This window comes from Lactuca sativa, chromosome 3 (genome assembly GCF_002870075.4).
Source record: "Lactuca sativa cultivar Salinas chromosome 3, Lsat_Salinas_v11, whole genome shotgun sequence".
NCBI classification, from domain to species: domain Eukaryota; kingdom Viridiplantae; phylum Streptophyta; class Magnoliopsida; order Asterales; family Asteraceae; genus Lactuca; species Lactuca sativa.
This window is the reverse complement of record NC_056625.2, coordinates 299,300,521-299,318,982: the sequence shown is the minus strand read 5'-3', so window position 1 is coordinate 299,318,982 and position 18,462 is coordinate 299,300,521. Positions and strand designations below refer to the sequence as shown.

General features: G+C 28.1%; 1 protein-coding gene across 1 annotated transcript; it reads right to left on the bottom strand.

Annotated features, from left to right (window-relative positions):
• Nucleotides 1–619: 619 nt before the first annotated feature.
• Nucleotides 620–18,056, bottom strand: LOC111921625 (LOB domain-containing protein 30). The gene is made up of 2 exons (XM_023917204.3): nucleotides 17,391–18,056; nucleotides 620–1,155 (listed from the first exon to the last, which is right to left on the bottom strand). The coding sequence occupies exons 1-2, from the start codon at nucleotides 17,715–17,717 to the stop codon at nucleotides 748–750; spliced, it is 735 nt and encodes a 244-aa protein (XP_023772972.1). The 5' UTR covers nucleotides 17,718–18,056; the 3' UTR covers nucleotides 620–747.
• Nucleotides 18,057–18,462: the final 406 nt, after the last annotated feature.

Sequence of the window (18,462 nt, the reverse complement as noted above, 5' to 3'; positions counted from 1 at the left end):
AATTTGCAGAATTAAAAGCTTTTATAAAATTTGCTTTTGATCTCGATAAACTACTCAAAATCAATCGGCAAGAGCCAAAGTGCCAAGCTAAATTTTGGCCATTCATTCCAAAATCCAAATTAATAGTCTCATTTGGGCTAGGTGGCTGGTTACTTGGATCATTCGAATATTGGCTTCCAATTTGGATATGGGTCATTAAGATTACTGGATTATCTTCCAAGCATTTAGATTTTTTTGGATAGGGTTTTTCAGTCCTTGTATAATTAATAATAAACTAGAAAATATTAATAATATATATGCTTAATTCCGGTTTTAAACAAGATCCGATTCAAATTACATAAACTTAAAACCAACTTGGTCCGACTCAAAATGGACTTCGATGTTCGAAGAAAGTCATTTTCTATAAGTTTTATTTTCTTAGAACTAGTTATAGTTATTGGTAAAATCATAAAACAAGATAGATCATTAAAATGATTTATTATATTTTTAATTTCATTTTTTTAATCTTTGAGTTCAATCCTAACTAGATATAAATTTTCAGGATATCAAAATCCGTAATTAAGATAAACATCTAGCAAAAATTTTAAGAAATAAAGAATAAAACAAAGATACATGCAAAACAACAAATATCTAATATAAAATCATATTAGTAATTAAGATAGACCATTAAAATCTCAAAAATAACATCTCTAAGATTATAGAAATTTAGTCAAACTTCCAGTCAAAATAGATAACCCAACTCTCATCTCATCTATTATGTGGAGGCAAAGATGAGCCTTCGGTTTTGCATGGCACTGAGCTAACACTACTTGGCCTCTGTAGAAGTTCTCTAGCAAGCTCTTGTAGATCACTCGTGCCACCCTGTGATGGTGGCATGTCTGCTAGAGCTCTGGTGGCGCCACCACTCATGAATTGACGGGGATCCATTTGCCTCATGATAGATGGTTGTGTGGTCCATGAAGGTGGCACCATGGGTTCAAGAAGTGACGAGAGGTCATAGGAACCAAGGAGTGATGTGGCGGTTGGGATGTCGTTGATGGTTATTCCATGTGGCAGAGCTGTTGATTGTGCTGTCGGGGGTGGTGGAGGAGTTGGACCTTCTAACGTTGCTAGGTGGGCTTGGAAATAGGAGAGTTCCGCTTGTAGATTTACCACCTGTATTAGTATTTACATTATATAACGAATATATCTATGAACAAAAATTGTACAAATTATAAAAAATAAATAAATAACAATCAAATAATACATCAAATAAGAACACGAACCTAAGTTTTTTCTATAAAGCATTAGTAAATTCTATTTATAAAGATAGAGCATTCGTATTCATGATTTGATATATTGTGAAAAGCTTTGGGCATTTATGGGCCGATCACAGTTAACACGTGAAAGCTTATTTTCTTTATCTTGAAAATTTACTAAATATCGTCATTATTACTTATTAGGTTATAAAGAGACGCATTTGGATTGTATAATTGTTTTTCATGGTATTTTGAATTTGTCAAAGCATTTAGATATTGGTGGATTTATATTTGAGAAGATTAAAAACGTCGGTGTATTTGGTTTGTAAGATTTAAAACAGATATTATAGAAGCATCTCAAGAAGAGTTCACCCATTTTTACTTTCTAACGCAACCCAACGTTTTCTTCTTAATTTCAGATAAAACATATTTTAATAATAAAAATTGATCTAGTTTTTTTAACAACTAGATATTATTATCACCTACTAACAAAAAGCTAAAAAATAGAAAAAATACAAACATTTTGAATTATTAGGTTTTGCAACCACAAAGCCCAAGTAATAGAGCTTTTTCTACATCTATTTGAGAACCAATCAAAAGTATGAGTAAAAATACTATAAAAAATGTTGCTTCTTTTCGGTCTATACGTATGAAAGACGAAACTATTTCTATAACTCCAAATCAGTCAAATAGTAACCTCCAGAGCCTTCTTCTTCGTATTTGGTAAAGAAATCATCTCCATCCAAGACAATAATTCAACAATAAAAAGGGAGAGAGGGAATTTGAAGTCTAAAAATCGATCTAGTTGATGGATGAGGTTTTTATAATCCATTAACGAAGGGTTTTTTTAAAACCAATTTGGAATTTGAAATAATTTTAGTTTATGTTTTGCTATCAAACAATGAATTATATGGACTTTTAAATCTAAATCCATTAAAATCCTAAGAAATTCGTCAATCCAAGCACCTCCTGATTTTGATGCTTTTTAAAAAAAAAATTAAGAAAATCTTTTTTAAGAGCGTCTCTAAGGATGAACAGTGTTGATGATTCTTCATGACGGGTTCATGGTGGTACATGCAACTACACGGCTTTGAGAAGATGAGGTACGGCCAAATGGAAAAGGTCACAAGCTAAGTAAGCCGCCACCCCCCCCCCCCCCCCCCCCCCCCCTCTCTCTATTATTGTTTGACCAACAGACAAATTTCAAAAAAAAAATTAACTCTTTTTACCCACTACAAATATAACCCTCTACCACTTCAAAAACCACACACTCTCTCCAATTTCATTCTACATTTCCTCAATTTTTTTTCAAACTCTCTCTCATTCCATTCCCCTTTATCCAATTCCATTTTAAATGGATTCTCGTGGAAAATCCAGAAAACCTTATTCAATCCAAAACACAAATGATGCAAAGAAACCGAAAGCGGATTTCAAGATTTTTCATATTCCATCTCCAAAATCCTAATCTCTAATTACCCTCAATATCTACCATAACAACACAAATACAACCAACTACTGATGCAACAAGCCTACAACCAATTTCGACTTTCCATTGAAAATATTGGTTATAATCTATACCACACTTTTCACAATCTACTCCGAAAACCCAATAACATTCCTCTCCTGAAGCATCGCATCTCCATGATGCTCAAAACCTAGAATCTAGCGACGAACACGTTCCCGTCCATCAAACCCAAAATGAAAGTGTCAAAAAGAAGATAAGGAGTGTGACAATCAACAAAGACCGGAGGCTTTGGGAGCGAGTTCTAGATCATTTAATTTGCACGTAGAACGTTCAGATAGTACAAGGTTCAGATACACAACCTCTTCGGATACATAAATTTTAATCGACAATGAGGCGGAAGTGATTCATGTTGACTCACTACCACAACGACAACATAAAGGGAATAAACCATCATCCACATCCTCACATCCTCTTGAAATATTAGATCGCCACCAAAATCTTCGGTCTCGCCAGTATAAACGAAGTATAGGTAGGTGAGGAAAACGACGTAAGGAAGAAAAATTGTGCATCATTCGAGATACCGAGCAAAGGAAAATTACAGTCTTGGAGGACGAGATACGAAAGATGAAGGAAAATAAGAGGAAAAAGATATGCAATACTTTATTCATCCATATGACCATTTGAACGATGTGTGTTCAGACCAGTGCTTGCTAAAACACGGTAAATTGCAAAGTTTTATAGTTAGGAGATATATAATTTCATTTTAGGCTTTCAGTTATTGTTTTAGGATTATTATTCTTGTCTTCAATTTTAATTGTCGTTTTATCATTTTATTTATTGATTTTAGTAGTTTACCCTCTATTTATAGAAATGGTAAGATTTATTTTAGTGTTAGACTTTTTAATTCTAATTACTAAATGTGTATTTTTTTTAGGAAAAATAAATAAATGATCTTGGTTATGAAGAATAAGATATATGAATTTTTCATGTAAAATGAGAAAAAATTAAGAAGAATGAAAGTGACTTGAAAAAAAAATGAGAAGGATGAAAATGATATGAAGAAAAGAAAATTATATGGAGCTAAGGTGACATATATAGGTTATAAGAAATATAGCCTTTTCGACCCTTGCACCCTTATATGATTAATTTTCTATAACATATCAGTTTATTTGAACATATTAGCGTTCAAAATTTAATCCTTTCAATGGTTAAATTTTTTAAATTTTTATTGATTTTTAGAAATTAAAAACTTTATTCTTATAACACTCCTATCTTTCTCATATGTTATATAAATTTTGCTTATATAATTTATATAAAATCTACTTATATAATTGATCATATTTAACAAAACTAACATTTAAAACATAACATTGATATATACTAATAATTAAATACATTGAAAACGATTAAATATTAACTTACAAAATGATTTTTAATCTTTGATTTTTTCGTTGTTTTTAAAATTTTGACAAATAAAATTTAATGAGATGTATGTCTATAAATATATAAATTTTTATTTTGTATAATTATATAAATATACTAACTACACAAAAATGAAAAAACTAATGAATATATATATATATATATATATATATATATATATATATATATATATATATATATATATATATATATATATATATATATATATATAATTTCGGGGCTAAAATATAAAAAACTTTTAATAAAATTTACCATCTTTATTTTTCTACCAAAATGGTATAAAAAATATTCAAATGATGTTTTACTTCCGACCTACATTGTTTTATGTCATCTTATATACCAAAAAAATACATTTAAGCTGTATAAATTGTCAAAACACCTTATTTTTACAAATTAATTTATATTATTTTAAATTTGACTTGATTATAAAATATAGGTTAATTGTGTTTTATTATATATATATATATATATATATATATATATATATATATATATATATATATATATATATATATATATATATATATATATGCAAAAGTTCAACAATGAACCATTTTAAACCATAAAACCAATGAACCATTATTTTTTCAAGTTTTAAATCTTATTATTTATCGAAAAAAATTCTAAAAATATAGAAATTCATTACATTTTATCATTTTTCCATTGATATCAAATTCGATAAAAAAAATTATTTTTTTCATATGTTCAGATTTACATTCTGAATCTACACTATAAATCATTAATTTTGTATACATTTACTATATGAATCTGCACAAATTCACAGTGTGAATTTATACAGATTCATAGTGTGAATCTGCACATACTTTACAACACAGATTTCTCAGGGTGAATCTGCATAGATTCACAATCTGAATTTAAACAAATTCACAGTGTGAATCTAAATAGATCAATTTGTTTTTTTTTAAATCAAATTTGATATCAATTGATGGAGGATAAAAAGTTATGAATTTCTATATTTATAGTTTTTATTTATGAAAAAATTACTCTAAAAGTTAAGAAAAGATTGGTTTATTGGTTCTAAGGTTTAAAATGATTCCTTGTTGAACCCAACCAATATATATATATATATATATATATATATATATATATATATATATATATATATATATATATATATATATATATATATATATATATATATATATATATATATATATATAGAGAGAGAGAGAGAGAGAGAGAGAGAGAAAAAAAAGAGAGAAAGAGAGACTTTATAAAAATATATTATCGTCCTTTAAAAATTTGAAGTGTTTAAATTTTAAATAAATTCTAAACAGTAAAATTAATGTTTATTTATTCGATTAATTAATTAATTTATTATATAAAATAATATTATAATTAATAATTAGTACATAACTAGGTTTATACTATCTTATTGTTAGGTCGTTTAAATAAATATGATTCACAATGTTTCTTATCTTTGCATCAAACCTTTAAACCTTTCAACTTATCTATTAATTACTACATCTTATAATATTTTTAACTAACGACACTTTAATAATTAATTAAAATGTAATGTAAGTTATAATATATTATTTAAGTTATTTTTTATAATAAATTACATATGATTTTATAACGCACAATATTTGTTTAATGATAAACAATATATAAATAAAAGTGATGTAATTAATTTAATTTAGTTATATAAATTTTCTAAATAATAATAACTTTATTATATGCGTTGTTTATTTATTTTATTTGTTAGTTATGAAAGTAATTATTAGTTGATTATTTATTTTATTTGTTAGTTATTAGAGTAATTATTAGTTATTAAAATCATAAAATTCATTAAAAAAATTATTACTAACATATTGTTTTATATATAAGGTCAAATATATATTTTGTAAAATCATTAAATTCATTAAAAACTATATAAAAACACTACCCCTCTAATTTATTGTAATCAAATTAACACAATCATTTAAAATTGTAGTTAAATAATGATTTACATGTCATTTAATTTTGATATTGATATTCCTTCATATCATGTAATTAAAAATTAAAAATATATAATATAAAAAGAAGATATATGGTTTGCCATCGTCTTTAATCAACGGAACACCTTAGGAATCAGTATCATTATGGCGTGACTAATAGATTATATCGACATTTTATAAACCATACGACATGTATAACACCTAGTTTTATTGTTAGTTTAAAAATATATTATTTAACATTTTTCTAATTTTGATTATGAAGATCATTTCAGGTATCAAATGATGTTCTCATTATAATGTATTATAACTTTTAATATAATATTATTTTGACTATTATTATTCTTAATTTAGTGTAATATTCGGTTTCAAGATGTTTCTTATTTTAGGATAGCGGATCGTAATTTGATCAAGTTAAGGTCTGAGGCTTCAAGGGTCAACCTTTGGACCTTATTAGATGATTGATTATGTTGATTAAGGAATTTAAGCCTCTGGTTTATGTATTGGAGCCAAAAAGGTAAATTAGGAAAAAGTGATATTTTAGGGATTTTTGCATGTATTAATGAATTAAGCTCTATATGCATTAAGTCAAAAGTAATTTGATAGAATTGAAAGACTTGTTAATACCTTTTTGTACATATAAATATCACTGAAAACGGATTTTGGAATAAAGAAGTTATGATTGTTTGAAGCTGGAATGGAATATGAAAAATGGGTCACCACGACATTGTAAGAATGTTACCACAACGCAGTGAGTTGTGCAGCTCAAGCCCATAAGATTAGGTTTTGTCATGTATTTAAAGGCTCTATTTTTGTGTTTTAGTTCATTTTCAGCCTCCATCATATTAGAGAGCTCCTTTGGAGCAAACCCTAGCCTCCATTTTCATAAATTGAGGTCCTTATCTCTCTTCTAATCAATGTTCTTGTGTTTTTATTCCTTTAGAGTTTTGTGTTCTTGAAACATTTGGTTTTAAAGCTTTGAAACTGAAGAGATCATCCCTCATTCCTCTTTCTGGACCTTGGTATGTTCCAATGATTCAAGCTTTATTAGTTTTCATCTTTAAATCCATGTGTATTCGGTGTTTTTGTCCATTTTTATAAAGTTATGGTCTATTTATGGTTTGATTTTGGGAGTTTAGAAAACTCCATGATCTTAGATTCATATTAGACTTCAGATCTAACCTTTTGGTCGAGTTTAGAGAGCATGTATGAGCTATCTTTACTCTATGCATGAAGAAAGTGTGATTTTGGAGTTTTAAGAAACCAGGATTTTAGATTTATTTGATTTTGGGATGTTTCGGACTTAATGGATTAATTCGTCTTGGAGTTGTTGGATTAGGACAACTGTGGCACGGTTTCTGGGTTTTCTAATGTGCACCTGTTAGTAAGAATACTCGATTGTTTTGTCCTTTATGACCACAACGCGATCAAGGGGTTTGGCAGTCTCGTGGTGGTCAAGGATGGTTGACCGTTGACTTTTTGACTAGTTTGACTTTCGATCAAACTCTGGTAGAATTGAGTATTTGACTAAGTACTAGTCTCGGTTTAGCATTAGGTAGCTTACGTTAGTTGTTTTGTTGTTGAGGTTGTTGTTGAGCTTCTATTGATTAGCTTAGGTGAGTCATCTCACTATATAGTAGGACACTGGATGTCAAACTATGCTTGTTGTCTTTATGACTCTTGTTTATATGCTTATAAGTTTTTTGGGCTAGGCCTGTTAGGCTAGGCCCCTTTGTATGTTTGTTGGGGTGGGCGCGTTGGGTTGGACCCTCTGGGTTGGGATTGCATGATTGAAACATAATCGTTAGGGTAGAACTATTATTATATGATATGTGGTATTTTGGGGTATTCACTAAACTTTGTGCTTACATTTTATGTTTAAATGTTGTAGGTGCTTCTGGTAGCAAAGAGAAATGTCTGATGTGATTGTACTGTATCTTCTTATTGATTTTGGGATGTTATGCATTATGACTTTATTACTCTGTTTTTTATTATCAAAACCTTGAATGATTACTCTTTATGGTCGTATGGAATGTTTCATTTGGATTTTAAAATTGAAAAGATTGTCTTGAAATTTTGGAATGTCACAACTAATATAGAAATTACTTATTTAAAATTTTTTGATTATAATAAAATATTTTATTTGGCATTACAAATTATGTTATATATTTAAAAATGTATTTAGCTTCTTAGCTATCAAAAATAGTCATTTTATTTGAATTTTGTGTTTAACATTTTATTTAAATTTACAAATTAAATATATTAGCTTAGTAATTCAAAATGTTATATTATCAAAATAATAATACTTTACATCCAATAACATATTTAAATTAATAGTATATTAGGTTGAAAGTTATTAACAATAAAATAATTTAATACCCGTATATAGTTAAGAATGTTAGCATCAAAAATAAAATAATATAATTATCAAGTTTCAATAGATATAAAATCTTTAATCTAAATATAATAAACTTAATTAGTTAAATTAAATATAAATAAAAAATTATAAAAAAATTATTTAACAATATCATATATATATATATATATATATATATATATATATATATATATATATATATTAAAATTATGATATGTCTATTTCATCACATGATTCACAATAATTATAATATTTTATTAACTTAGTATAAAAACTATTATTTCATACTTACTAAGACTAATTTAGAGAACATATAGCTGACATTATTTTAACTGTATAATTATATTCTATACAACGTACGAGAATTCACCTACTTCAATATATATCTAATGATCTTTTTATAAACTAGAAATGAATAAGATAAAAATTTAATGACCAAAATTAACATATTAAAATTTGACACCATTTTGATGTAAATAAATACTATAATATTAAATTTGGCATGATACTATTTATTTACACAAAAAGAGTGCATCAAAGCAAATTGAATGGAAATGTTTATACCAAAATGGTGTAAAAAGAGATTTGGTGTTTGGTTGGAGATGTTCTGAATGTTTGAAGTGATTGTCTAAAATTTGAAGTGATCGATGTAATAAAAACTACATCAATTAAGATGGCCATTTTTGACATATAGAATATGCATCATACTTTTATAACTTTCTGGTGATATCCGATTTTTAGGTTGTATGATGGAGATAATCGATGTCGATACAGGAAGGCCTGAGAAAGGCTGTGGAAGCAAGTTACAACTGGGAACACAAGTTTAGATGTCTCAATATCGGAGTTTAACAAAATACACTTGTCGAGCTTCTCCTGTAACTATCTTCTTCTTTATCTTGTACTTTATGGTTCTCTAAGTGATGGAAGAGAAAGGAACCTAGAGATTACCATTTCCATGTATTTAAAGAAATGAGTGATGGAACTAGAAGAGAGAAAAACTAACATGACAATATAACACTAACACTATAAATGGATGGATACCTACTACCCTCCATGACAGTATGACACTAAGACTATCCGTTATGGTCTTCACGACCAAAATCTCCTTCCACCTCTATGTATTTAAAGAAATGAGTGATGGAACTAGAAGAGAGAAAAACTAACATGACAATATAACACTAACACTATAAATGGATGGATACCTACTACCCTCCATGACAGTATGACACTAAGACTATCCGTTATGGTCTTCACGACCAAAATCTCCTTCCACCTCCACGTCACCATCATCGTCTTCCTCAACATAGCCGGGATGGTGCTCAACATCATCTTCATCGTGGTCTGCAAGAGAGAAGAAGAAAGAAGATAGAAGAATAGAGACGGTCGTCCTCATCCGTCCTCCCCAACATGAACCACCACGACCACGAGCCACGACGAGACACAGGAATGGTTTACATGATCGTGGTTCATGACCAGCTAGACAATGGAGACCTTCATCTTAGGTATACCGGACGACCTAATATCGTTAATGGCTACCACCCTCCGATTCACACAAACACCCAAAATGATTATAGTATATAAGGTCGGGCGGAGTGGGTGCGGCCTGGACCCCACTCCCCTTTCCATATAAGCACAAACACCGCCCACAGGGTGCGATCTAGGCGTGGCCGAGACTGTAATGCGGCTTTCGGAGGGAGCGGTCGATGCATGATTTTGATTGGGCAACACATTTGACGGTTGCAAATGGTCAAAAATTGGGTTTTAAATTTTTTTTCTTTTAACCTTTAACATCTATATAAACCTTTCAACCCTTCATATATTTTTTTTATCTTTCTACTACATTACCTCTCAAAAAAATCAAATTGTTCGATTCTTCTGAAGAATTTGATGTTATGTTCGATGTTTTTGTCGCTGCTGCTAAATTTGTGGAACAAACGTATGAAGTGGCATGCAGTAGGGCATCCGACAATGCTGAACAGAGAACCCGAAGATTTATGTGTAGAAATCGTGAAGATGCAAGCCAATATCTGATACATGACCACTTTCAAGAAAATGTCACTTTTCAAAGATACTACTTTAGAAGGTGCTTCAGAATGTTCAAACCATTGTACAAATGTATAGTCGAAGATCTAACGAGGGAGTGTGATTTTTTCGAGCAACGGCCCGATGCTAGAGGTACTCCCGGTTTCATCCATTTACAAAAATATACAGCTGCACTTCGTCAATTAGCATATGACATCCCTCCTGATGTGTTGGACGAGAGTTTTAGGATGTCAGCTAGGACTGCATGAGATAGTCTACACTATTTTTGCAAAACTATTATTCAGTTTTATGGTCCAAAATATTTATGTAAGCCTACACGCAATGACATCATGAAATTGGAATCTTGTCATGCTAGCGTACATAGCTTTCCTGGAATGTTAGGAAGTTTAGATTGTCTACATTGGGCATGGGAAAATTGCCCTGCCTCATACCATGGTCAATTTACCCGAGGTGATCATGGGCAACCAACAGTCACACTTGAAGCGGTGACATCACATGATTAGTGGATTTGGCATGCGTTTTTTGGTTCTCCTGGATCCCTTAACGACATTAACGTTCTTAATCGTTCACCTATATTTAACAACGTATACGATGAATCTGCACCGGATTCTTTTTTCCAATTGCGTGAAACACCATATAAATATGATTATTATCTAGTTGATGGGATCTATCCTAAGTATGCAGTTTTTGTTAAATCATTGACGTGTCCGAATTATACTCGTCGGAAAAATTAAAAATCCAAGAAAGCTCAAGAAAGAGTTAGGAAGGATGTCGAGTGGGCTTTTAGAGCTCTCAAGAAACGTTGGTTTATATTGAAAAAACCAACAATTTTTTTAAGCGAGGAAAAAATGCATGAAGTCATGTATGCCTGTATAATTAACACTGCATAATATGATTATCGAAAATGAAGGAATAACGATATTTGAGTATGATGAAGAGGAAACCATTCCCGCGACACAAGCAATAGAAATTGGGGGCGACGAGTACATCGAAAAGAAAGCAGATGTTCGTTGCAATTAAACATTTCACAATCTTCGTATGTACTTGGTGGAACACATTTACGGGATTCAAAACATTAACCTCAATTTGGATCCGGAGAATGACCCGGAAGACGAGTTCTTGGAGGACGACTTCATGTAGTGTGTTTATTTTAATCGTTTAATGTATGTTTTTTTTTTTAAGTTTGTAGGTTTAAAATTTCTAGTTTTTATTTATTTATTTTTTTTAAGTTTGTAGGATTTTTATTTAGGCAATGAAATTTAATGTTATTTTTATTTTGAAGTAATGAAATAAATGGTTTTAATTAAAAATGTAGTTTTTATTTAAATAAAAAATACAAAGCGTAGCACCACTCCTTGTGTGTTGTATGAAACCACACTTTTGTGGTAAATGGTTAACCACGTAACGTCTACATGACACTGCGGTTTTATGAAGGAGTGTGACACCACTCCCCAGCCTAAGTAATCAACAAAGTATTTCACAACATTATTCCCTTTTCCTGAAAACATTAACTTTAAGATCACAAAATTCAAACTCTAAAATAATTTTGGTGATCATATATTTTCAATACTTAGTAAGAAGTAAATAATTCTTTTTCTTTCTTATTATAAATAGAACTCGATAGTTAATTATAATTTATACTAATTACGCTTTTTATAATATTGTCCCTATAGCCTATAGGTTTGGATAATGTAAAGGAGTGAAATTTTCGTTTTCGTGAACTTCTGAATTTGAGAAGTTGTAGCTTTTCTCGTATGGTCAAGGCGTTATAATTAGGGGTGATAATTTATGACACGACATAATAAAAACACATGATACGAAACGAAATTGGGACGAAACTGAAATTTGAATTCGTATTCGTGTTAATTATAAAAAACACGATGTCGTGTCGTGTCGTGTTCGTGTTCAAAATTTGACACGATTTAGTAGTTCTTTATCGTGTTTGTCGTGTTATATTTGATAAAATATTCATTAAATAAACTAGTTTTTTTGTATATGTTATATTTTTCGTGTCGTTTTTTAATTGGTTTGTTTTCGTATTAGTTTAAAAAAACACGACGTCGTGTCGTGTTCGTGTTACATAAAATATTGTCGTGTCGTGTCGTGTCAGACATAAACACGAAACCAAAAACAAGAAACAATAACACGATTTATCACCCTAGTTATAATCGATAAACAAACTATTTTAGCAAGTTATGTATCTAACTGAAAACGTAACATTTATTTTTATACCTTTTTTTTTTAAAATCACAATTAGCTAATTAATAAGTAATTATATATCTTTCATTATTTAAAAAGAATCTAACTAATACTTAATATTAATTGATTTATTACATAATTTCTTCGTAAAACTCCAAATGTTATATGATTGTGTCAGTTCTTATTTCGATTTTTTTTTACTAAATGCGGAAAAAAAATGTAATGAACATTACAAAAATACCAAAAAGTTTTATGAGTGAAACAAAAGGCCGACAATCTCCTTGAAATACCAACGAATCAGGTTTTTAGTTGGAACGAAAACCGACCAAATTAAGCCAATTATTATTATTCAATCAAAACAATTCTCTCCATTGATTTCATCAATTTCTTTAATTATTGTACCAAATAGTATATTTTTAAATATGTAATAAATAGAATAACTATTGAAAAAACGAAAATAAGCACTTTCATTCTCTCTCTCTCTCTCTCTCTCTCTCTCTCTCTATATATATATATATATATATATATCTATATATATATATATATATATATATATATATATATATATATATAGGTTCAGGTTCATTTGAGATCATTCTAATTTTGTGAGACCGTGAGACCAAATCTAAAAATAATTTTAAAATGCAAAATAAATGGAAAAATCCAAAAATTATTTTTTTAAATATTATTTTCGGAACTTAAATTAACTAAAAAAAATAAAAAAAATCCCGTTTTTTTTTTAAAATACATGAAATAATCTAAATAGAATTATTACACTAACATATTCTAAAAAATAATTTTAAAATGCAAAATAAATGGAAAAATCTAAAAATTCTTTTTTTAAATATTATTTTCGGAACTTGAATTAACTAAAAAAAAAATAAAAAAATAAAAAAAATTCTATTGTTGTTGAAAAATACGTGAAATATTCTAAATAGAATATTACACTGTACATATTCTAAAAATAATTTTAAAATGCAAAATAAATGGAAAAATCAAAAAATTCTTTTTTTAAATATTATTTTCGGAACTTGAATTAACTAAAAAAAATAAAAATAAATAAAAAATGCGTCTCACGGTCTCACAAAATTAGACCGTCTCACATGAACCTAACCATATATATATATATATATATATATATATATATATATATATATATATATATATATATATATATATATATATATATATATATATATATATATATATATATATATATATATATATATATAGAGGTTCAGGTTCATTTGAGACCATTCTAATTTTGTGAGACCGTGAGACCAAATCTAAAAATAATTTTAAAATGCAAAATAAATGGAAAAATCCAAAAATTCTTTTTTTAAATATTATTTTCGAAACTTGAATTAACTAAAAAAAATATAAATAAATAAAAAAATATCCCCCTTTTTTTTTTGAAAAATACGTGAAATATTCTAATAAAATATTACACTGACATATTCTAAAAAATAATTTTAAAATGCAAAATAAATGGAAAAATCTAAAAATTCTTTTTTTAAATGTTATTTTCGGAACTTGAATTAACTAAAAAAAATAAAAAATAAAAAAAAATCCCGTTTTTTTTTTTTAAAAAATACGTGAAATATTTTAATAGAATATTACACTGTACATATTTTAAAAAATAATTTTAAAATGCAAAATAAATGGAAAAATCCAAAAATTCTTTTTTTAAATATTATTTTCGGAACTTGAATTAACTAAAAAAAATAAAAAAAAAATAAAAAAAATAAAAAAAATGCGTCTCACGGTCTCACAAAATTAGGCCGTCTCACATGAACCTAACCATATATATATATATATATATATATATATATATATATATATATATATATATATATATATATATATATATATATATATATATATATATATATATATATATATATATATATATATATATATATATATATATATATATATATATATATATATCGAATACATTTTAAGACAACCCCTATTTTGTTTTTTCTTGAAATATATATTGAAGACATAATTAAATAAGTTGATTGGTTATTTTTTTTAAAAATCAAATGCATATAAATAAAAGTAAATTGAAATTTTCATGTCTTGTTTATTTAGTTTGAAAACTACTATAGTTAATTTGATTTTAATTTAATTAAAATATTTATTTAGCAATTGTTTGTTCGTTTAAAATATCCTTGTTATTAGGCTTTTAAGACCTACTTCGTACATCATAATATGATTGTCTATTAAAGAAGTTCCTTTTACGTCCCAGGGTTAAATATGCAATGTAAACTAAAGTATGATTTGATTATGAAATATTGACACATGACATATGACAACTCAAAACCTTGAAGTTTACTCAACATGACAACTATTCAAACCAAAAAGAAACAGACTTTGTGTAGATCCCCACACAAAGCTTTATCTTCATACATGTATTTTTCTTTAAATCTTTTGATTAATTTGTTATATACGCAATGCAAGTGTTTTAACACTTTGTTATATTCTATGTGTTGGTTTTTTATTTTCCAGTCTTATATTGGTATGAATTCATCTATTTAATTTGATATCTAGTCATGTTTTTAGTTTGAGGTTATGTCAATTGGGTAATGTTTTTACAGGTTAGATTTCAATTCGTATATATAATTTGTTTGGTTCATAATATATATATATATATATATATATATATATATATATATATATATATATATATATATATATATATATATATATATATATATATATATATATATATATATATATATATGACATAACGTTTCAATTTAATAGATTAATTTAAACATTTAAAAGAACATTGTGATGCCTATTTTTTTTTTCTCAAGCTAGTACTATATCTCATTGATTCAAAGTAACAAATCTATTCTAATAAATGAAAGTTTTTTTTGCCACATGTCACACTCTCATTCAATTTGTTAAATGTCATTTTGTGGTTATTTTGAATTAATTTTTTTTCCACATGTCATTTTATGAGTTTTTTTATTTTAATAAATTCCACGTAACATTTTAATGTAATAATTACAATAAATATAATAATAAATGAATATCAAATTCATTAATGGACTAACCTTCTTATTTTAAAATTCCAAAATTAAAGCTCATTAATTTATTTTGTTTATTTATTTAAATTTAAAAGATCAAAAATCAAATTTAATAATTCATTAATTTTCTTATTTTCTTATAAATCAAAGTTCTTAAATATTGAAACCTTTATATTTAATTTTTTAATTAACCCATATAATACATGGGTATTACACCTAATTATTATTATTATTATTATCATTAACTATATGTATATATACGTGACATTACACGGTATCCCCGTTGATAATGTGAAGATGGAATCACATTTTAATTTCTCGTGTAATTTTTCACGCCAAGACGTCATGTGAGGCATACGAAAGTTAATTTCATCTTCCTTAATAAATGAAAGTTTTTTTTTGACACGTGTCAATCTCTCATGATTTTTCACACTTGTCATTTTATTATATTTTTTAGAATAAATAATATCCACATGTCAATTTGTAGTTTTTTTTTAAATTTTAAATTAAAAAGCCACATAATACTTATATATTTATATATGTAAAGTATTGAATGTAATTAATAGTATCTTCATTCCTTATTTTAAATTTTATTAAAAAAAATACTTAATGTTTTTAGTATTTAATCAACCCGTGTAATACACGGGTTTTACACCTAGTAATTTAAGAATCACGTTCATAGAATGATATTTGTCTAATACACTTGATTTTCAAGTCACATATGCTAAAACACAATGGTATAAACGCTAGTAATGGACATAAGTATCTAACTTGAAGATATAGGTTCGCCCCAAAAAGGATGTACTATTTTTAACTATATATAGTAAGATCCCAATTACTCAAGATGATAAAATTGGTGGAATTAGGAAAAGAAAGCAAAGGGTTTTCCCATTAAAGAAACTAATTGTTGATAAAACTAGTTTTGATTCGAGAATAATCGATAACATTAGAAGATAGAAAGAAAGATCGTTAAAATATTTGATTGAAGATAATAGCTATACAAGCATTGTGAAAATCTTGTTTTCCAAAATAAGACTTAACTTCATTTTGTAAGCATTAATTACTTAGATTTACTAAAAATAAACTCATTGCGTTTTATAATTATAAGAAATATAATTACATTTACCAACAAATTAATATTTAAAAGACACACACACATACCCTTATTTCGTATATTATACCAATAAAAAGAAAATTATTGTCGGGTTTATGTACAACAGTACAAGTGAAAACTAGTTCAGTATATGTTTGTAACCGAAGAAATTAATATCTCTATGTCACTAGCATATATAAAGTACAATAGTCAAACAGTCAATACAAGTATATAACTATTTAATTATCAAACATAACGTCAAACAAGGACCCCGAAATATTGGTTTCATTTCGGCTTTGTGTGTATGAAAGAAAGACAAGATGTCGCATTATTTACAAACGAAACTATTAAAATAAAGTTCAGTCTATATACGTATATTATCACTAAAATATGATATTGACGCGTAACGCTCTTATCGCATGAAAATTAAATAAATAAAAAAAAACAATATCATTTAATTTGTGTAGCAAGTGTTGTAAAAGCAATATAATTCAGTGCACTATATGTGTATTGTTTGAGAGAGATAATGATGAAACCTGTTGTTGAAGAGCAAAGATGTGAGAAACACAGCCATAGACGGGGTCTTTAAGTCTCGCCTGAGCTTCATAACAAATGGTGACCACCGCATCATGCCGCCTTTGAACAGGAAGATGGAACAAGAGTTTAGAGACATTGCTAGCTCCAAACACTTTATGTACGGCCGCAAAATGGGCTGCACCTTGATCAGAATCGAAATAGGGTGCAAATATACACCCTGCAACGCATTTCCTCCTCAAGAACTTGCAAGCTCCGCAAGGCCCGCCACCACTACTTCCACCGCCACCACCGCCACTGGTGCTGCTAGTGCTAGGATTTGAACTCATTTTGATGTGGGTTTTCTGGGTTTTATAGAATCTTGAACATGGGATAATTAGGGTTTGTGATGAGAGAGAGAGAGAGAGAGAGAGAGAGAGAGAGAGAGAGAGAGAGAGAGAGAGAGAGAGAGAGAGAGAGAGAGAGAGAGAGAGAGAGAGAGAATTTAGGGTTTGGTGTGTGGTTTGAGAAGAGAGGGATTATAAGAAGAAAATAAAAGCTTTGAAGGCACGCCAAGAAGCAAACCCGAAATTAGACAGATTGCGTGAAGCAAACATACCATACAACCAGCCGCTTATTCTTCATCTCGTGAACTCGGATACACAACTCCCATGCTTTCTCTCTCTAGATTTCTCTCTCTCTATATATGTATGTATAGGTACGTATATATGTATATCTTTTGATGATGAGTTGATATATATGCATATCTATAGATACAAGATTGCTTTACACAACAAAAGATGTAAAGAAAGTTTACTTTATGTCATTATGTTTTCGACAAATGCACTTTGCACCCTATACTTTAATGTTTAGAATGATAGTCCTCAACTATACAATAATCAAATTGTTAATTTAAGGAATTTAAACATGACACCCTTGCTAATGATAACTCGGATTTAATATCCGTTGCTAGCTAGTGTGCAATACTTACAAAAATAAAATTTTAATTCAAGATTACATCTTTAGACATCGTGATTAGCATATCCCATTTTGTTTTCTATGTTTATGACTTGATTTTATCAAAACCATCCCAAC